The 22867-nt window shown below is 44.6% G+C and overlaps 1 protein-coding gene across 4 annotated transcripts in view; it reads right to left on the bottom strand.

The window, feature by feature from the left end:
- GNE (glucosamine (UDP-N-acetyl)-2-epimerase/N-acetylmannosamine kinase) overlaps positions 1-19734 on the bottom strand; it is a 67687-nt gene extending 47953 nt beyond the window's left edge. The window contains exon 1 of one of the 4 annotated variants that reach the window (XR_007133252.1): positions 19612-19734. Coding sequence is in view for 1 of the 4 variants with exons in the window: in XM_047767916.1 (XP_047623872.1) it covers positions 19612-19683 (72 nt within the window). In the remaining 3 variants the exon portion in view is untranslated. Of the gene's footprint in view, positions 1-5357; positions 5491-5565; positions 5632-19611 lie in introns of those variants that run through there. The other 3 variants (XM_047767916.1, XM_047767918.1, XM_047767917.1) reach the window with 3 other exon arrangements.
- Between the last annotated feature and the right edge of the window lie 3133 nt (positions 19735-22867).

The raw sequence follows: 22867 nt of genomic DNA on the forward strand, positions 1-22867 counted from the left end.
ATAACCCACATGGGAAAAGAATCAGAAAAGGAATGAGCAATATAGATATACATTTAATTGATTTACCTTGTGGTACTCCTGAAATTAACACAATTTTGTAAAGTCAACTATATTCCAATAAAGTTTTCTTTGTTTCTTTTTACTTTTTAGGGTCGCACCTGCTGCACATGGAAGGTCTCCAGCTAGGGGTCTAATGGGAGCTATAGCTGCCAGCTTATGCCACAGCCACGCCAGATCCGAGCCTCGTCTGCCGTCTACACCACAACTCACAGCAATGCCAGATCCCCAACCCGCTGAGTGAGGCCAGGGATTGAACCCACAACTTCATGGTTCCTAGTCGGATTTGTTTCTACTGCACCAAAACGGGAACTCTTTGTTTGTCTGTTTGCTTCCTCCTTTAAAATTCAGACTAAGGGTCACCTCTTCAGGAAAGCCTTCACACAGACCTCAGCTCATCTTCACCCCAGTTGCTGCCTCCCTCTGAGCACTATGGCCGTACCATAAACATGTACACTCTTGCTCAATGACACTGCCCACCCACCCCCTTGCCATTCTACACCCTCCATTCAAAAAGTAAAAGGGACAAGGGATAAGAGCTATGCTTTCTGGAGCTTTTTCAACTTATTTTCATCCATGTAAAATTTCTCTTCATGGACTGATCTCAATGCTTATGTCTCAGGAGGTGTGCTAACATTTAGAATTTTCAATCACGAATCCAGAGAAGCTTAAGCAAGGATGCCAAAAAAAAAGGGAAGCTCGGAAAACTCAGTGGAAATCCCATTAGTAGCCTTCCACTATTGACACTTCATCTCTCTTAGGCTAGAGCATCTGGAAGCACACCAACTGCCCATCAATAGGCTGATTCAGAATTCATAATCTCCAGTGAGAGCTAATCCTACCCAACAGAAAGCATTTATAGGATAATGAAATGAGCATTCTGCCAAGGGAGTTGTATTTCTACAATCCAAGCACTACCTAGTCATCAGACAAAAATATTTTTCCAAAAATGGTTGTCCTAAGCCTTCTAGCACATAAACTTTCACTCATCATTAAATTTGAGCTGAATAAATTTTTGGTGGTATTTAATTTTGCTGGACAAGGCAAAGCAATTCATTTATGGTGGGCAAATTTGTTGGAGTTTTTGGTTCATTTCTTGTGCTTTCTAGGGCCACACCCATGGCATGAGTAAGTTCCCAGGCTAAGAGTCGAATCAGAGCTACAGCTACTCGCCTACGCTACAGCCACAGCAACACTGGATCCGAACAACATCTGTGACCTACACCACAGCTCTCGGCAACTCTGGATCCTTAACCCACTGAGCAAGGCCAGGGATCAAACTCACACCCTCATGGATACTAGTCAGGGTTCATTTCCACTAATCCACAACAGGAATTCCCTATATTTATTTTTAAAAGAACAATAACTTTCCATCTGGCAATACTAAAATGCTTAGCATTTACAAGGTAACTGAACAGATTTTTCTACCATAACTGAAAGTAAGGTAGCCAGATATACACACTATGAAAAGTACAACAATGTACTAAGGACGAAATATAAAGGAAAAAAATTAACTCTTAATGATACCACTAAAATCCTTTTTTAAGGGGAGAATTTTAAAAAAATAATTTTAATTAACTTATTTTTTGATTAGGTAGTACATTCCCGTGGCTTAAAACTGAGAATCATCATGAGACTGTTGAGCAAAAAGTCTTCTCATCTGTTCCAGAAACGTAGTTCTTTTCCCTGGAGGCTTAGAGTTAATTTCTTATCTATCCTTCCATAAACTATGCGTAATAAATAAATGCACATATATTTCTTCACATATATAAATACAAATATATTTTATACATATAGTATTATGCAATTAGTAATATAATCTATAAGCTGTTGTGCATACTTTGATTTTTTAACTGCCCTTAATTATGTTTCTTAATTAAGTGGGAAAATGGGAAAGTTTAAAGGCATTAGAGACATCAGGAGTTCCCATTGTGGCACAGTGGAAATGAATCCAACTAGTAACCAGGAGGTTGCAGGTTCGATCCCTCGCCTTGCTCAGTGGGTTAAGGATCCGGCGTTGCCATGGGCTGTGGTGTAGGTCACAGACGCGTCTCAGATCCTGTGTTGCTGTGGCTGTGGCCAGCAGCTGTAGCTCCGATTGGACCCCTAGCCTGGGAACCTCCATATGCCATGGGTGTGGCCCTGAAAAGCAAAAAAAAAAGCTATTACACAGTTTTTTTCGGTTTTGGGGTTTTGTCTTTTTGCCTTTTCCAGGGCTGCTCCCATGACATATGGAGGTTCCCAGGCTAGGGGTCTAATCAGAGCTGTAGCCGCTGGCCTACGCCACAGCCATAGCAACTCGGGATCTGAACCACGTCTGCCATCTACACCATAGCTCACAGCAATGCCAGATCCTTAACCCACTGAGCGAGGCCAGGGATAGAACCCACAACCTCATAGTTCCCAGTCGGATACGTTAACCACTGTGCCACGACGGGAACTCCAAAAGCGTAGTTTTGAAAACTGCTAGCCACAACTTTTCAAATACATGTAGGATTATGAGAACCCTGAAAGTAAAAACGGCCAATGGCACAATTGTTGAGAATCGAATCTGTGTGGAGCGCTGTGAAGAAAACTTAGAGACGTGGAGCGAAGACCTTACCTCTGATTTTTATAAACTTACAATCTAATACATGACACCAGGCTACATAATAGATCTTCGCCAGTTCACTTTCCCAAAGAGAAGCACTGCAAGCAGCATAATTTTTTTCCTCAGCCCTGTATACACTATTATTTGTTCTGGACAAAATGTCATGCCCAAAGATCCCTTTTTATACCAAACTGTGACCAGAGTGTCCATGAGCAGTAAGGAATGAATAAATGTGACCCATAGACTTAACTATAATAGGAGGGTTTCAGTTGCACAAAGAGCAACGTAAAACAAGATAAAAATATTTATTTACACAGAGGAATCCTGGTCAGCAACAAAAAAATGGAATGTCTCAAGGTATCAATATTGTTAAATCTAGGAGTCTCTTGGTGGCTTAGCAGCTTAAGGATCCAGTGTTGTCACTGCTGTGCAGGTTTGACCCCTGACCCGGGGACTCTCAAGTGCCATGGGTGTGGCAAATATAGATAGATCAATCGATCTCAAAAAACATGTTAGAGGCAAACAGAAAATTCTAAAAAGTTAGATACAAAAGGGCACCATTTAAAAATATGTAAAACATGGAGTTCCCATCATGGCTCAGGGGAAACACATCTGACTAGTATCCATGAGGTCGCAGGTTCGATCCCTGGTCTCGCTCAGTGGGTTAAAGATCCAGTGTTTCCTTGAACTGCGGTGCAGGTTGCAGATGCAGCTCGGATCTGACATTGTTGTGGCTGTGGTGCAGGCCGGCAGCTACAGCTCCGATTCAACCCCCAGCTTGGGAACTTCCATATGCCTCGGATACACGGCTAAAAGGCAAAAAAAAAAAAAAAAAAAGTAAAACATTACTATATGCTGTTTATTGATCTATAGCAAAATTACACATCAATTCAGGAAAGCAGTTAGCTGTGAAGGAGGAGGGAAAGGAAAGGAAAAGGGAGCTTAAAGAGTTTTTGTTCTCTATAAAAACTTTTTTTTTTTTTTTTTTTTGCTTTTTAGGGCTGCACCTGCAGCATATGGAGGTTCCCAAGCTGGGGGCCGAATTGCAGCTGTAGCTGCCAGCCTACGCTAGAGCCACAGCAACTCCAGATCCGAGCCACGTCTGCAACCTACACCACAGCTCATGTCAATGCCGGATCCTTAACCCACTGAGAGAGCCCAGGGATTGAACCCACACCCTCATGGATACTAGTCGGGTTCGTTAACCACCGAGCCCCAAGAGGAACTTCCCAAACATTTATTTTTTTTAAATCACAAAGCAGAGCTCTGAAATAAATACAGTAACATGTTAACATATGTTAAATCTTGATAATTGGTAGAGGGTGTCATATTGTCTTCTGTCCTTTTCAGTATACTTGAAATATTAAAAACAAGAAATCTTTGTCCCTGAAGATGCACAATCCACAGACCTTAAAGACTAAAGCTCAGGAAGCAGGTGGAATTGGATGTTTACATCCATTTCACTCAATTCCTTAATAGTAACCAGAGCTACTAAAACAAAGATACCAAAAAAGAAAAAAAAAAAAAAAAGCCTTCACTTTGAACTCACAGGCAAACTCTGAGAAACCTGCAATCTCTCAACCCATCACTAAACATTATAAATATTGACAAAAGGTAAGTGACCTTTTCCAGAAAAATTAACTCCTACTCAACTATGGAAAAAGACGAACACCTGGCTCCAGCAGGCTCTGAGCAGAAGAAACCATCACAGTCATTAGCTGCCAAGCACTGTGTTAAAAGCTTAACAAGCATTAACACATTTCATCCTCACAGCCCTAGCCTATAAGTCCTATTTTATAGATGGGCACACTGAGGTACAGTGAAACCCAATTTACTTGCCCCGAATCACAGTTAATTATTGCCAGAACCGAACACCCAATCAGCATTCAGGGTAGCATGTATATCCAGTGTTTGCCTGTGTCTGTTCATTTCATAAACACCCATGACTGAGAACCTTCCTTGTGCCTGGAACTGCCAGGCACCATGGGAATAAATGAAACATGCGATGTATCACACTTCCTTCAGTGCAGAGGGGATGAGACGCACAGGAATAAGCAGGGAGCCATATAAAACGATCTGAAGTCCAGAACCCTATCTTGAGCTATACTCCGGGTGACTTCTTCCAGAGCTTGCATAGTCAGGTTAACCAATTCTCTCCAAATGCTACACTGTACCCGACCCCTCTTCTCCATCAGTATTCCAAAGAATACTTTCTCGTGCTCTTACAATTACACAAGAGTGCTCAAGATTGGGGGTAAAAATAAACGCCTACCAAACTTCCAAGGAAACTCAGAATACTCAAAGTTGGGCGCAGACCCTCAAGATCATCTTTAAATCCAATGCTTTACACCCCAGGGCCACTTGCCTGCCTTGGCGCTCTCTGCGCTCTCCTGCCCACCCCCGCCTCGGGATGCTCGCTATCTTTCAGGACAGCAGGTAAGGATGGAAGGCAACCCGACCGCCCCCTTAACACCCCGCGCCCCAACTTCCCGGCTATTCCCCCGGGGTCCGCACTCAACCTCTCTGTGCCACCTGCCAAAGGCAGAGCCCACATCTGGACTAAAGAGCGGCCCTGGCGTGCAGGCCCGCGGGAGTCGGGGCGAGCTCTGGGCGGGCCACAGAGCTGAGGCCTCAGGATCGGGGCCGGGAGACTGCGCTCCACGAGCCCGCCTCCCCCACCCCGAGTGCCCAGCTGGCGCGCGGTTCTCACCAAACGCCGGTCCACCGCTCCTCCCGCCGCCTCCACCGGGCCTCACGGGCGAGAGCCGAGTGTCACGGGCGAGAGCCGAGTGTCACGCCGGAAAGCAGGTCGGCGCGAGCCCGCCCCCTCGGCTTCCGCCACTCGGCCCCGCAGGCGATGACGCGCTCGACCCCCCACTCCGCACTCCCCCTTCGCCCCGCTCGCTCTGCACACCCACCGAGCGCCAAATCGCCGACCGCGCCTTACGTGAGCGGGGAGGATTTCCGCGATTGGCTGTGCCGGGAGGCCGGGCCGGGGCGGGGCGGTGCTTTCCTTGGTCGTGGCGTAGCCGCGGGCTGCCCGCTCGAGTGCCCGCCCCGGAGCCACTCCTCCGCTTGCCAACCGAGTGCTTGGAACCCAGACGCCCAATGGGCTGGTTGTTTTGGCTTTGCGTCCGAGGTGCCGTTTCTTTCGCCTTCCATTCTCGCAGTCATTGCATCGGCATGACCAAAACACTTCGCTCGCGTTGCCGTCCACCCAGGGCCCTTTCGAGAGTAAAGCCGTGCCACTCCAGAACGGTGTCTGCCAGAAGGTTCTGTGGAATGCTGATGATGACCAAGGCAAGGCCGAAACCAGCTGATCCTCATACTGAGCTCAGCCTCCGCCTCCCGGGCGGGGGAACTCCCCACCCCCTGCCTACCTGCCCTAGAGACTTGCAGAAAGGAACATTGCAATGGCAGGAAAAGGCTCAAAGGACTCCCGATGAAGATTTTCTAATGATGTTTTCAGATGTCTTAGTTGCCATTGATAAGAAGTTTGAATTGGCGGTTTAAAACATTAAAACGCTTTTCACAACCATTAAATTACCCTGGGTGAAACTGTTTTAAACAATCTAACAATTCATTGAAGGTTCTTGCTATGAAGTGAATTTCAAGTCCAAACTTTTGCACTGGATGTATTTCCATTAATGATGTTCTAATTTACAAAATACATGTGAACTCATGAACTGTTAGTTCTCCTGCAGCTAGCCTGGAGCCACCAAAACGTCACATCAGCTATAAAAAAGACATTAATGGGTTTCCTGCAAGGAAGTGCCGGCGGATTTCTTTTTCAAATATCACTTTGGCTACTCTGTGGAGGATGAATTGGGTGGGAGTCAAGAGTGGTGGCTGTGAAAAACAAGTATCTGAAAGGATACACCCCCCCCAACACCCCAAGCCAACCAACCAACCAACCAAAAACCCTAGTACCACTAACTGCATCAGGCAGGGCTGGGAGGAGACAGACTTTTCACTGAATCCCTTTTTATAATATCTTTTGTATTGTATAGTATATGCACACATCCCATAGTAAAAAGAATAAAATAAAATTAATTGTAAAAAATGGTGGCAGTGGAATTCAGTTGAAGTGGATGGCTATGATATTTAGTTTGGAAGTAGAACTGATGAAACTTAATTATGGTTTATGTATGAGAGGATGTCAGAGAAAAGGAGGGAAACCAGGTTGACTTCCAGATGTCTGGCATTAATAATTGGTTGATTGGTGCCATTTACCAAGATGAGAAAAGCTGGTGGAGTGACCAGGTTTGGGGAGTTAATAGTAAAGTTTTAATTTGTAGTATGTTAGGGTTGAGATCCCTATGAGACAGTCACATGAAGCTGTCAAATAGGCAATAAGATATCTGGACACAGATTCATGGTGTATTAGTTTCCTACTGCTGCTGTAACAAATTACATAAAACTTAGTAGCTTAAGGAGTTTCCGCTGTGGCTCAGCAGGTTACAAACCCAACATAGTGTCCATGAGGATGAAGGTTCAATCTGTGGCTTCCTTCAGTGGGTTAAAGATCCATTGTTGCTTCGAGCTGCAGCATAGGTCACAGATGTAGCTTAGGTCCGGTGCTGCTGTGGCTGTGGCATAGGCCAGCAGCTGCAGCTCCAACTCGACCCATAGCCTAGGAACTTCCACATACTGCAGGCATGGCTATAAAAAGGGGGAAAAAAAAATAGTGGCTTAAAAACACAATTGTATTCCAGTCCTGGAGGTTAGGAGTCTGAAATGGGTTTTGAGGAGCTAAAATCCAAGAAGCGGTATAGGTATCATCACAAGAAAAAAAAATTTGATTATGTGTGGTGAGGGATGTTAACTAGATTTATTGTGATGATTATTTCACAAGATATATATATGTCGGATCCATGCGGTACACACCTGAACCGAATATAATGTTATATATCAAATATATCTCAATTTTTAAAAAAAGGTATCAGTAGGTTTATCTTCCTTAGGCTGCAGGGGAGAATCTGCTTTCTTGCCTTTTCCAACTTCCAGGGGCGGCCCCCATTCTTTGGCTTGTGGCCTCTCTGACATCTGCTACCCTTGTCATATCTCCTCCTCTGACTGTCCTGACTCCCTCTTTCACATAAAATAGACCCTTATGATTACACTGGATTCATTCTGTCCAGGATAATTTTCCCATCTCAAAAAATCCTCAGTTCAGTCACATGTGCAAAATCTCTTTGGGTATGTAAGGAAACATAGTCACAAGTTCTGGGGATTAGGATGTGGCTATCTTTGGGAAGCTATTATTTTGCCTACCACAAGTGATACTGAAAGTCCAGAAGATGTTCCAGATGGAAATATAAAGGTACATGCCATACCACCAAACATCCAGAATTGAACATTAATTTTTTTTCCCTTGAAAGTAGGGACCTGTCATTGCCTTGAGCTGTGGTGTAGGTTGCAGACACGGCTCAGGTCCCATATTGCTGTGGCTGTGGCTGTGGCTGAGGCCGGCCAGTCATAGCTCCAATTTGACCCCTAGCCTGGGAACTTCCATGTGCTGCAGATGCGGCTCTAAACCCCGCCCCCCCCAAAAGAACAACAACAAAACTTCTAGGAATTCTCTTGCAGCTCAGCAGGTTAAGGATCCAGCATTGTCACTGCTGGTGCTCTGGTTATAGCTGTGGTGTGGGTTCGGTCCCTGGCCTGGGAACTTCCACATGCTACAAGTGCCACTAAACAAAACAAAAAATACTTCCAGCTTCTCACTCTATTCACTGTTCTTCCGAGTTCTTTGAGTATCTTTAGGATCATTGCCTTGAGCTCTTTATCTGATAGATTGCTTATCTCCACTCACGTAGTTCTTTTTCTGAGGTTTGTTTGGGTTTTTTTTTTTCTTTTGCTTGGAACATAAGTCTCTGTTGCCTCATTTTGCCTAATTTTCTGCTTTTATTTCTATGCACTTGGTAGGTCAGTGATGTGCTTCCTGATCTTGGAGAATTGGCCTTATGTAGAACACATCCTACGGTTCCTGGCAGCACACGCGTCTCTGCTTACCAGAGCTATTTGCTTTAGGGTGCCCTCCCTATGGGCTGCTTGAGAATTTCTGTTGTAAGTGGGCTGACTACTGTGGGCCTGCTAGTAAGTGTGGTTGGTGCCCATTCTGGTTGCTCGCAACACCCTAACTTGTGCAGAGGCTGTCAGCGACTGGTAGACTAGGCTAGGTCTTGGCATGGCTGTCTGCACAGCCAGGGGCATCCTGGTCCTGGTGCCAACTCACCAGTGGGCCAGGCCAGATCATGAGGCAACTGCCTACAGATCCCTGAGCGGGGAGGGGGCGGGTATGCCAGGGATAGGGCCAGCACACGGATGGGTGGGAGCTGGATCCCAGGGCAGCTAGCTGCTGGGCTGGGGGTCTTGTAGTTAGTGTCAGCCTACTGATGGGTGGGGCTGATTCTGAACATGCTACAGGTCCAGGGTAACCCAGAACTGGTGATGGCTTGCTGGTAGATGGGGCCAGATCTTAACATGGCTGTCTGTGGGCCCCAAGGTGTCCTGGCGTCAATGTCGGCCTCATATTGGGAAGGGGCAGGGCCCTGGTGCTCTTAGAGTTGGTATTGGCCTGCTAGTGAGCATACCATGTCCTGCCACAGCTGGCCGCAGGCTCTGGATGTTTACAAGGCTGGTGTCCACCCATTGGTAGGTGAGGTCTCTTCTCAAGGCAAGTCTACCCACTGGTAGGTGGAGATGAGTCCTGGGGTCTCTGATTGAGGGGTCAGAGGTTCTGGAGTTGGTATAGGTCCACTAGGTAGGTGAAGCTGGTCCTGGGCCCTCTGGTAGGTGGGAATGTGTCTTGGGGGGGGCGTTGAAGGGGTCCTTCCTGCTGGTGGGTGAGGTTATGTCCTTCCCAGCTAGCAGCCTGACCTGGGGTATCCCAGGATTGGTGCTGACTGGCTGGTGGACAGGTGGGTTCTGGCATCCATAAGCTAAACTGAAGATTTCTTTTTTTTTTTTTTTTGTCTTTTGTCCTTTTAGGGCCCCAACCACGGCATATGGAGATTCCCAGGCTAGGGGTCTAATCGGAACTACAGCTGCCGGCCTATACCAGAGCCACAGCGACACCAGATCTGAGCCGCCTCTGTGACCTACACCACAGGTCAGGGCAACTCCGGATCCTTAACCCACTGAGCAAGGCCAGGGATCAAACCCCACAACCTCATGGTTCCTAGTTGGATTCGTTAACCACTGAGCCACAACGGGAACTCCCTTTTTCCTTTGTTTTTTGTTTGTTTGTTTGTTTTTTAAAGGGAAGATTTCAAATTGGTGCTTACCAGCCACAGTGTCCTTATGGTGGGTTGAACCCCCAAAGTGGCTGCTGCCAGTATCTCTGTCCCCAGAGTGAGTGTCAGTTGCTTCTGCCTCTCCAAGAGGCTCTCAAAGAGCAGCAGGTAGGCTTGACCCAGGATTCTTTCAAACTCCTTCTTCCACCCTGGTTCTCAGAGTGTGTGAGATTTTGTTTGCACCCTTTAAGGGTGGTGTCTATTCTCCACAGCCCTCTGGGTCTCCCTAAAGAAAGCTCCACCAGCCTTCAAGCCAAACATTCTGGGGATTCATCTTGCCAGTTCAGGATCCTGGTCTGGGGAGCCTAATGTGGAGCTTGGACCCCACTTTGGGGGAAAAACCTCTGCAACTATAATTATCCTCCTGTTTGTGGGTCACCTACTCAGATGTATGGTCTTGACTATTCTGTACCTCTGCCCCTTCTCCTCTTTTCACTGTGGTTTCTTCCTCCTCCTCCTCCTGCTCTTCTTCTACTCCTTAGCTTTCTTCTTTTTCCGCACCCACCATATGTTGGTAGTTCCCAGGCCAGGGACTGAACCTGTGCCACAGCCATAACCAGAGCCATAGCAGGGACAAGGCCTATTAAGCCACTGGAGAATTCCCGGGGTTCCTTCTTGATACCTTTAGCTCCTAGGAGACCTTTTCTGTGAGTCTTCAGGCGGCTCTCACCGGTAGTTGGTCTGTGAATAGTTGCAAAATTCATGTGTTCCTGGGAGGAAGGGAGCTTGGGATCTTGCTCCACTGTCTTGGCCACTCCTCCTCAAGCCATTCTGTTGTGTTGGTTGGGTTTGATTTTCTCTGGCTTTAATCTGGGGCTCGAAAGTTGAAAAAAGTACTTATGGCTTGACAAAATAATAGGATCATACAGTAGCATAATCGATTTTTCTGTAGAATTATATAAGCAGAATTATAACGTCAAGTGTTCAGGGTACAACTAGATTGTCAAAGAATCCTAGACCCAAGAAATCATCTAATCCAACCTTCCCATTAAAGGAAATGATCTCTCTATAGCATCCCTGTTCATTGGGCCACTTTGAGGGGACATTTCTTCTCATGGAGACTTGCCTTGCTTTTTTTTTCTTTTCTTTTCTTTTCTTTTTTTTTTTTTTTCTTTCAGTCTTCTTAGGCCCACACCTGCAGCATATGGAGGTTACCAGGATAGGGGTCTAATTGGACCTACAGCTGCAGGCCTGCACCACAGACACAGCAATGCCAGATCCGAGCCCTGTCTGTGACCTACACCACAGCTCACGGCAATGCTAGATCCTTAACCCACTGAGCAAGGCCAGGGATTGAACCCACAACCTCATGGTTACTAGTCAGATTCATTTCTGCCGAGCCACGATGGGAACTTCTTGTCTTGCTCTTCAACTTGTGATTGAATTATAAAGCACTCTGCCTCTCTACAAATTCTACCCACAGATTAGTATCTTACTATTCTTAACACCTTATTTGTGCCCACTTAGTTCTCCTAACAATCTTAAGATGTAGATTCTATCATCCCCATTTTATAGATAGAATGAAGTACAGAAGGACAAGTTCCCTAAGGTCCAACAGCTGTTAAGCAAAAGAGCCCAGCTCTTGATCCCATATGCTTGGCTGCTACCCTATGTTTCCTCTCTCTCTCTCTCTTTTTTTTTTGTCTTTTTGCCTTTTCTAGGGCCACTCCCACGGCACATGGAGGTTCCCAGGCTAGGGGTCTAATTGGAGCCATAGCTACCGGCCTACACCAGCAACACAGCAACGCCAGATCTGAGCCGCGTCTGCAATCTACACCACAGCTCATGGCAACGCAGGATCCTTAACCCAATGAGCAAGGCCAGGGATCGAACCCACAACCTCATGGTTCCTAGTCGGATTCGTTAACCACTGAGCCACGACGGGAACTCCCTTATGTTTCCTCTCTACACACTAAACAGAGCCCTTACACACAGTGACAGACACCTCTCTTCAGGTTGATCTTGATCATTGGCTTAGGAGTAAGTGGTTCTACTAGTTAAGAATTCAGGAGTTCCCATCGTGGTGAAGCAGAAACAAATCCGACTAGGAACCATGAGGTTGCAGGTTCCATCCCTGGCCTCGATCAATGGGTTGAGGGTCCAGCGTTGCTATGAGCTGTGGTGTAGGTCACAGACGAGGCTCGGATCCCGAGTTGCTGTGGCTCTGGTGTAGGTCTAGCGTTGCCGTGAGCTATGGTGTAGGTTGCAGACATGGCTCAGATCCTGCATGGCTATGGCTGTGGTGTAGGCTGGCAGCTGTAGCTCTGATTAGAGCCCTAGCCTGGGAACCTCCATATGCCGCGGGTAAGGCCCTAAAAAAAAAGGAAAAAAGAATAATTCACATGACTCTTCTATTATCCTGCCCACATCTCTCTGAATTGCACATAACGGTCCCGGGAAATTTTTAAAACTATCTTTTTTAAAATAAAGATGTGTGTCTATGACATTCTCCTGATGTACTAGTTTGATAAAGCCTTCAAAAAGAAAATGAGATCAGTTGGGCAAAACTTAAAAAAAAAATAAGCTGATTGAAAATAACCCAAAGGAAGTTGCACATAGTAACCATGTGTTGAATTTTGAATTTTCCTGTGGTGGACACATCTGGATAGCCACCATTTATAAAGAAAGAAAACACGACCAGTATCCATGGGCTGCCTGCCCAAGGGCTGCCTATCCATGACCCATGACAAAACCTGGCACCAAACACATGCTTAGGAAGAGACACAATGGTGATTAACAAAGCCTGTTAAACTAGCTCTAGGAAGCATTTGACTGTTGAATACAAAGAGGATTGGCGAGTGGGAAGTGCCTACATTGTGATAAAATTAACAGACGGAAAAAACTGAGTAATCACCGGATTAAACTGGATATTTCTGTTTAAAAAATAACCTTCTCTTTGCTGTTCCCCTCAGCCCACTCTATAGCTTAGCTCAGATACAACATTGTGTGTGTGTGTGTGTTTAGGGCCACACTCATGGCATATGGAGGTTTCCAGGCTAGGGGTCGAATTGAAGCTACAGCTGCCAGCCTACACCACAGCCATAGCAACATGGGATCCTTAACGCACTGATCGAGGCCAGGGATCGAACCCGCAACCTCATGGTTACTAGTCAGGTTTGTTCCTGTTTCACCGCAATGGGAACTCTGTCAGCCACAATATGTTTAATTGTTGCCAGAGTCTCTTGAGTCCATAAAGAGGTAAAGCTCACCTTACAAGCCAGATATCACGGCATAAGCCAGATGGTTTATAGCCTAACAAAGTCATATGGGCACCTCCCCAGAACAGAGAGAACTGTTCCTCTCCCACTGACGAGCCTACACTATGTAGAGGGGAAAACAGCTCTTTACCTCTTGGGAAAGGCATGTGAGGATTACGTTTACACCGGCTGAAAATAATTCAGTAACATCCTGGAGTTCCCATCGTGGCTCAGTGGTTAATGAATCCAACTAGGAACTATGAGGTTGCGGGTTTGATCCCTGGCCTTGCTCAGTGGGTTAAGGATCCGGCATTGCTGTGAGCTGTGGTGTAGGTTGCAGATGCGGCTCAGATCCCGAGTTGTTGTGGCTCTGGTGTAGACCATCGGCTACAGCTCCGATTTGACCCCTAGCCTGGGAACCTCCATATGCCGCGATAGTGGCCCAAGAAAATAGCAAAAAGACCAAAAGAAAATAATTCAGTAATATCCTAAACGGAATGATTTTACCAACTTCAGTTTTGGAAGACCATGCGTGTGAAAGACAGGCTTACAAATGTCCTGAAGAAGACACTCATGACAGGAAGAGAAGCCTTTGTGAAATTTGTATTTGGACCATAGAATCACTATTCACATGCCCAATTACCCATTAGCCAATCAGTTTTTTAGGGCTCCTGTGATAGTGAGCCAGCTCTGGGCTAGCTTTCCCAACTATAGATGAAAAGTACAAATAAATACAATGACTATGTTTTTGTGAAACACTGCCCTGCATTGGAAAATTTTAAATGCATTTTTACAGGCTATGAAAGTATTACATTTTAAGCCAATAAATAATTTTACTTCTTACCTGTCTGCTAAGGAAGCGAGGTAAACTAGAGAGAACTCAGCCATCCCTGACAAATAGGGGTTCAGAAAGTTTAATTGGCACAGCTATTCCAGCTGATCTGGAAAAGTGTTAAGAACTAGTTTGCCTTTAACTTTGACTCTGTTATAAAAAGTTGGATCAACAGAATTACGTTCTTAAAAAACTGCTCATTAAAGAGCTATGTGGGAAGTGTGTTCTCCTGGACTTTGAAGGATCTGGCTAAGATCAACTGCACTCAATGCCAGCAATAATCCTTTGGAGAAATTTCATGATTTCTCAACCAAGGCTGAGGAACCAGCCAAGGCATTGGTCCAGAAATCCTGGAGCTGGGGAAGAGCCTACAGATAATTGTCAACATCCAGCCAAGAATGAAAGTGGGGGCCCACATGGACATTCCTTTGAAATATTGCAGTGGGGCTTCTTCTTCTTCATCATCTTCTTCTTCTTCTTTTTTTTTTTTTCTTTTCTTCTGCTTTTCAGGGCCACACCCACAGCATGTGGAAGTTCCCAGGCCAGGGGTCAAATTGGAGCTACAGCTGCTGCCCCATGTCATAGCCACAGCCACAGCCACAGCCACAGCCACAGCAACGCAGGATCTGAGCCGCGTCTGCAACCCACACCACAGCTTGACAACGGGTCACTGCTGTGCTGCTGGCCTAAGAACTTTCAATGCCATGGGCATGGCCAAAAAAAAAAAAAAGAAGAAGATTGGTTTAAGTCATTTTTTTGTTTAAGGAAAACTTCAGTGGCTTCCATTCCTTGCTAGGTAAAGTATGCCTAGGGGATCAAGCTTGTCATTAAAGGGTCCCCCCGCAATCACGCCCTGACTTCTTCTGATCCTTGCCAACATTATTCCCCTACCCAGGCCCTTCTGTCCTGGACACATCCTCCTCTGCCTCTGTTTGTGTCCTTCCCTGTCAATTACAGCATTCCTCCTGCCATGCTCACCCTCCTTGGGTTTCAAGTCCTACTTCTCTGGTGAAACCTAAACTAAACACCCTGTCCCCAGACAATCCCTTTCTCCTCTAAATTCCTGTAGGACTTGTCTTGGTGACACCTGTCACACTTACTATTAATTACCTGGTATGTTTGAAGGTATGGAGGTGGGTGTCAAGCCATGAATCTGTTGTTTTATTATGAACCCAAGAAAATCAGTCAAATTAATTACCTCATTTTATTTGTCTTAGGTTTCTCATCAGATCATAAATTCTGCCAAATTAGCTCTGTTGGATATACTTGTCTCCCTTGAATTATGATTTATTTACGAGATACAGTCTAATAAAGACAGAGTCCAATGGGGGAAGATCACATTTCTTATCAAAGAGTCACTGCCACCCCTATTTTTGTCTCTAGGGCTGCTCCATATCATTTATAATCAACTTCTCCCATCTATCCTCCTCCAATACCCAAGCTTATGATCTTAGCAGCACAGCACTATTGCTCCATCTTTACAGTGAATCAAGTGTAAAAGAGCTCGATGAGCTGCAGATCAAGGAGAAACTTAGTGGTGCGATAAGATAGGAGTGTGGAGGCAGAAAGTCACCGAAATGCCATTCAGATGTGGGGCAAAGCTGAGTCAGCAGGGGCTTTGCATGATGTCATGCTAGGGAGGTCAGACTCCCTTTCTCATCACTGGAATTGGGAGGGTTTTTGTTTTTTGTTTTTTTTTTTCATTATTGGCTGCGCCGAGGCACATGGAGCTCCCAGGCCAGGCATCCAATCTGAGCTGCAGTCCTGACTTAAGCCACAGCAGCAGCAATGCCAGACCCCTTAACCCACTGTGCTGGGCTGAGGATTGAACCTGCGTGCGTCCCAGTGCTCCCAAGATTTGGCCTATCCCATTGCACCATGGCAGGAGCTCCTTGGGAGATTTTGTATTCAGCAGAGGGACAGGATCCGATATGCTTCATCAGAGTTGTGGGAAATGGACCGGGAAGAGGAGAAACGACTACAAGAAGGTAGACGGATAAGGAGTATTTCAGGACCTGAATAAGCCAGTGGTGGTGGTGGGAATGAAAAGCAAGAGGATGGAATCAAGAAAATGTGGAGACGGAGTTCCTGTCGTGGCGCAGCAGAAACGAACACGACTAGGAACTATGAGGTTGCAGGTTTGATCCATGGCCTCGCTCAGTGGGTTAAGGATCCCATGTTGCTGTGGCTGTGGTGTAGGCTGGCAGCTGTACTTCAATTCGACCCCTAGCCTGGGAACCTCCATATGCCACAGGTGCGGCCCTAAAAAGAGAGACAGACAGACAGGAAGGAAGGAAGGAAGGAAGGAAGGAAGGAAGGAAGGAAGGAAGGAAGGAAGGAAAGAAAGAAAGAAAGAAAGAAAGAAAGAAAGAAAGAAAGAAAGAAAGAAAGAAAGAAAGAAAGAAGAAGGAAGGAAGGAAGGAAGGAAGGAAGGAAGGAAGGAAGGAAGGAAGGAAGGAAGGAAAGAAAGAAAGGAAGGAAGGAAGGAAGGAAGGAAGGAAGGAAGGAAGAAAATGTGGAGAAAGTTCAGAACATGATGGCAGAGATGAGATGAGACCAAGGAGATGAGGACAGAGTGGATGAATGATGGAGGTTTCCACTTCAGATAATGGGCTGGCTGGTCCTGCCATTTCCTGAAATAGAGAAGTGGGTTGGTGGTGGGCTGGGGTAAGCCAGAAGAAAAGATCTGATTTGGATATGTTGTTGAAATTTTAGTCCCCAAAGGACATTTTCATAAGATTGAGGACCTGGAGAAAGATGTGGGTTGGAGGGACAGACTTGTGAGAGGCATAACTCAATACAATGTTTGCTTTGTTTTGTTATGGCCACACCTGCAACATTTGGAAGGTCCTGGGCCAGGGACTGGATCTGAGCCACAGCTGCGGCAACACTAGATGCTTTTAACCCACTGCACCAGGACTGGGGATCTAACCCAAGCCTCCACAGTGACCTGAACCATTAATAGTTGGATTCTTAACCCACTGCATCACAGTGGGGTCTCCAATGGGTATCTGTTTGGAAATATACCCCACTCATCCTTAGCCCAACACACCCAACTGCTTTCCTTGTCCTACCTGTTTCACTAGATTTTTCCAAAGCTCTTGTCTCCCAGTTTGTTATATTTTCACTCTTGGCCACTTTAGAACTCTTTTTATAATATGTTACATATAGTAGTTATCAAAGTTTTAGACAATCAGACTCTAGGACTATACAATTTAATTTCATAGGGAGTAAAGTTCTGTGGAAATCCAGGGACTGTACTTTATTGCATCACAGTCCCTGGATTTCAGGGGTGTTTCCTGGCCACGTTCCTTCCTTTCCAACTCACTTTATCCAACTGCCTGCCCATGCACATAATCTTTTCTGCCCTCCCACTTTGATCTCTTAACCCCTTCTTTACACTTTTGGTCACAGCTATATTCTTAAAACTTTCTTCTTCCGGGGCTTCATGACAGCTCCCAATTTCCCACCTACCTCAACCTCCCTGGCTGCTATACTTCCTCAGCCCCGCTACTTAAAAGTTAATGTTTCCAGAGTTTCTGCTGTGGCGCAGTAGGTTAAAAATCCCACCACAGTGGCTCGGGTGGCTGCGGAGGGGCAGGCTCGATCCCTAGCCCAGTGCAGTGGGTTAAACGATCCAGCATTACTGCAGCTGCAGCATAGGTTGCAGCTGTGTTTCAGATTCCATCTCTGGCCTGGGAACCTCTCCATATGCCGTGGGTGGGACCATTAAAAAAAAAAAAAAGTTAAGTTTCCTAGGATCCCCTATTTAGCCTTCCTTCATCTCATTTTAGATTACACCTAATGTGACCTCATCCACTTGCCAGGCTTGCCAAACAACCAGCAACATCATTGCTAAATCTGAAAGCCTAGCCCAGTCTGCTCAGTCCATATCAAATATCCAACTTCTTTTTATTTATTTATTTACTTATTTATTTATTTGTCTTTTGTCTTTTCAGGGCAGTACCCACAGTATATGGAGGTTCCCAGGCTAGGGGTCTAATTAGAGCTGTAGTCGCCAGCCTACACCAGAGCCACAACAACTCGGGATCTGAGCCGCATCTGCAGCCTACACCACAGCTCACGGCAACGCCAGATCCTTAACCCACTGAGCAAGCCAGGGATCGAACCCACATCCTCATGGTTGCTAGTTGTTCATTCACCACTGAACATGCACAACGGAACTCCTCTGGCTTCTTTTTAGGACACTTTTAATCAGATATTTTCCATGGGCACTTTAAGGCAACTTGCCACAATGAAGTTTTCCTCTTCCCCATAAACCTGGGCTTTCTCCGTTCTTATTCTCAGGGATGTTTTTCTCACCCTCCCAGTCATTTGAGGGCCACCCCTGACTTCTCCTCCTTTCTCTAATTCAGGCTGCTATGAAATTCTACCTATTTTACATTTTAAACAAGCATTTTTCCTAGATGAGCACATGGTGTGACTGAAGGTAATAAGAAGGGAGTGAGACTAGCCCGGAGGGATGAGAAATATTGGAAAATACAGTTGGATTATTAAGTGGGAGAGTACTTTGGACAGTTATATTAAGGACACGGGGAGTATTTCAGAGCTGATGTGATTGTAGAACCACCAAATGTTAGGCAAAGAGTCATTTCAGGATGATTTTTAAAAAATCAGTCACTTGAAAAGTAGGAATCAGAGCAACTATTACCTTTGTAACCAGAGACAACAATTTCTTACATTTCAGGGAAGACATGAGAGGGGGAAAAAAAAACTAAGACGTTCCAGCCAGAAGCTCAGAAAATCTCATCTTGAATTTAAAATGAGTGCAAGAGCTACTAAATAATAAAAACAAGAAAATCTCATTGAAGAAGGCAAATTGAAATTAGGCATTAGTGATATAACTAGAAGTAGCTTGTATTGAAAAGTGATGGCATAAATGCCATCATTTGATTGAAAAATGCTTGTAAGCCATTTCTTTAACTATAAATGATCTTTCAATTGAATAGATAGACCTATTTTTTAAAAAATCATCAAACTGAAATGTGATTTCCTAAAACGTCTGGATATCCTCATGCCTCAATAAAAATTTTAGGCTAACTCCACTATGTTATAATATAGCACACTATATGACATATATTTATATTGATAAACATGGTAATTTGCACTTGATTTGTCTCAAATACTAATAAACTCAAAATAAATGCACTCCAGTGTGGTCATTCAATAGGTGACAGCTGGGAGAAAAAGTACTACAAGCACTATATACCACGCTTCCAAAGCACAGGACACAAAGAAAAATAGTTACATTAAATATGGCACCTCTGGAAATAAGCTGCATTTATGAAGCAGAAGATTCAAAAAGTAACAATTGCCCTCTTTAGAGGATGAAAGCACCAGAGAAGCTGAAAGAAAGGGTTCTTTTTCCACTTTCAGGTTATAATTGCTAAGAGACCCTGAGTTAAGAGACCCTGAGTTACAGCAGGCACTAAGAAATGAAGAGCAACCAGAAAATGACAAGGATTTAGCAACAGAAAAAAAAAAAAAAAGACATTAGGAAAAAAAAGGCAGATGTGATAGACCTTGAACCCCAACTTTTCCTTCTTGTCAATTTCTCCTTTTTTGCTGATTACAGTTTCAATGATAAAGGTCTATACACTCTGCCAAGTTACTTACATGAGGGCCTAGAAAGCACTGCCCGTGGTGAGGATATACACTGACCATCCTGTAGCCCAAGCTCTGTAGCATAAGCTCTGTATCTTGTGGTGTTTGAATCAATGAGCAGGGCAGTTCTTTGTTCTCTTGGTTTTACTGCCACAGAGCAGTTCTTAACAGACATCTGAATTCCAGGCTCAATCTTGAGCCCCGCCTCTCTGAAAGGGAAGGAAAAAAAAAAAAAAAGTGACTCGAAATTCTTCCTGTACTCCTGGCCAGTAGCTTTTCAAAGTAGGAGGACAGGCAGCGTCTGAGCGATACTTTCCTGTTTGGGTCTTATTTTTGGCCACCCCTCCCAAATGGGATGGAACCTGAGTCATAGCTATGAAGTCTTTAGCCCATAGGCCACAGAAGAACTTTCATTACTTTCCTGTTTTTCTGTCTTGTCTTTTGTCTTTTTGGGGCCACACCCGCGACATATGGAGGTTCCCAGGCTAGGGGTCTGATTGGAGCTACAGCTGCCAAGCTACGCCATAGCCACAGCAATGCCAGATCCAAGCCACGTTGCGACCTACACCACAGCTCACTGGCAACGCCGGATCCTCAACCCATTGAGCGAGGCCAGGGATCGAACCCGAAACCTCATGGTTCCTAGTCAAATTTGTTTCCACTGCTCCATGACAGGAACACCTACTTTCCTGTTTTTGATACATAATTCTACCTGATGATTTATTTTCCACTCGAAAAATTATTTTCTTCTGAGTTTCTTGAAGGTACAATAAAAAATCTGCAGTCAAAATCTCAATAGCCTTTTTCACATTGTTTTCACACACAGGCACATTCAAAATATTTATTGATGTACTCCTTAGAGCAAAGTAAAATCAAGAGATTAAACTAGAGGGCCTAAGGTTTCTTCATAGTCAGAGACCTCAATATACCCCCTTGGTTTCATGAGATGGAAGGAAAAATCAATATTGTTGCAATGTAGCTAAGCCACATTAGAATAGGAAACTGTTGCTACATTTTATAAGGGAGAAACCTAATGCTTTTGGTGCAAAGGGACCCCAGCACTGACCCCAGACTGGTGGCTGGAATACAGGTTGATGATCTACTTATTTCAATTTCATTGGAGTATGCTAATTTGAACCCATCACCATTTAGCTTTATCACACAACTTTATCTTCCACTTAAGGACAACTAGAAAGTAATCCATTTCTCAGAGAACACTTAATGCTGCTGTTTTTAAAAATGAATGAACAGGAGTTCCCATCGTGGCTCAGCAGAAACGATTCTGACTAGTCTCCATGAGGATGCGGGTTCAATCTCTGGCCTCACTCAGCTGGTTAAGGATACAGCATTGCAGTGAGCTGTGGTGTAGATTGCAGATGTGGCTCGTATCCCTCATTGATGTGGCGTAGGCCGGCAGTACACCTCCGACTTGACCCCTAGACTGGGAACTTCCATATGCCGCAGGTGCAGTCCTTAAAAAAAGTAATAAATAAGTAAATAAATAAATACCAAAGTAAATAAGAATAACAGAAAGGGGAACATGGAGGCTAGTATAGGTAATGAACTAACACAAGCTAGCACAAACTGAAAAATGAAATCCATTTAAAGAATCCTAAATAAAATATTAGTAAATAAACCTTAACAAGTATGAAAAGATAAGACCAAATGACCAAATGATGTTTGTCTCAACTGTGAGGATGGTTCAACTTTAGAACATCTTTTGATATAATCTTTTATATGAACAAAAGAAAAAAACTGTGTAAGTTGGATTTTGTAAAAGAATTTGCTTGACCCATTTTGATTTTTTTTTTGTCTTTTTTTTTTACCTTTTCTAGGGTCGCTCCTGTGGCATATGGAGGTTCCCAGGCTAGGGGCCAAATCAGATCTGTAGCTACCAGCCTACCCCAGAGCCACAGCAAAACGGGATCCGAGCCATGTCTGCAACCTACACCACAGCTCACGGCAACACTGGATCCTTAACCTCTGAGCAAGGCCAGGGATCGAATCCGCAACCTCCTAGTTCCTAGTCGGATTCGTTAACCACTGAGCCATGGTGGGAACTCCCCGTTTCGAATATTTTTAAAATAAAACTAGGACAAAAGTTCGTTTTGTCATGTAGAGTATCTGGAGACTTCATTAGCTCATTAAAGCATAACTACCAAAAGCTATATAGCAGGCATCATATGTGATGGTAGAACAAAAATCCTCTCATGCTGTGGCTATCACTATTTACACTGCGTTGAAAGTTGTAACCAGAGCAATAAGAAAAATATACAAAATATAAATATTGTAAAGTAAGAATTAAAGCAATTATTTCTGTAAAGTATATGGTTACCTATCTAGCTACCCCAAGAGGATCAACTAAAATAACTATTATAGGAGTTCCCATTGTGGCTCAGTGGGTTAAGGACCTGACATTGTCTCCGTGAGGATATGGGTTTGACCCTGGCCTTGCTCAGTGGCTTAAGGATCCAGTATGGCCACAAGCTATGGTATATGCCCCAGATGTGGTTCAGATCCAATTTTGCTGTGCCTGTGGCATTGGCCTCAGCTATGGCTCCAATTTGACCCCTAGCCTGGGAATTTCCATATGCCACACATATGTGGCCATAAAAAGAAAAAATAACTATGATAATAACTGAGGTGACTAGTTACAAAATCCTCAGTAATAAAGAATAACGTAACAGGAAAAAAAAAATCCCATTCACGAGAACAACAAAGACAACTGAGTACCTAGGAATTAACCTAATAAAAAAATGTACAAGGCAGACGAAAAAAACTTACTGGAAGAATGTTGATTCTTCCCCAATAATCTACACATCCAAAGCAATCTCTATGGACATTTTCACAAGATTTTTAAGTGAGCAGAGCTTCCGTGCCTGCCCGCTTGCAACTCTTGCAAATGTCCTATCTTAATAAATCTATTTCTTGCCTATCCCTTTGTCTCTCACTGAATGCCTTCTGCACGGAGGCATGAAGAACCTGAACCTCTATGGGTCCAGACACAGAGACTTGGTTCACTCTCGGAGAATGTGTCTTCAGGCTAAAGGAGGCTCTGGACACCAAAACATCAGAAATACAGAAAATAACAAGCTATGATGAATACCACATGCTTTTCATTTTGTTCTGTTTTAAGACCTATTTAAACCCCCAACAAATGGAAGGTGTTAACTACTTGATGAAGCCTTCTTTCCTGAAAGGAGGTCACAAGTAGGATAATCTCAAGGACCACCAGAATCAGTCCCATCCTGGGGCCAGTAAACACTGG

The sequence above is a fragment of the Phacochoerus africanus genome, chromosome 2 (genome assembly GCF_016906955.1).
Source record: "Phacochoerus africanus isolate WHEZ1 chromosome 2, ROS_Pafr_v1, whole genome shotgun sequence".
NCBI classification, from domain to species: domain Eukaryota; kingdom Metazoa; phylum Chordata; class Mammalia; order Artiodactyla; family Suidae; genus Phacochoerus; species Phacochoerus africanus.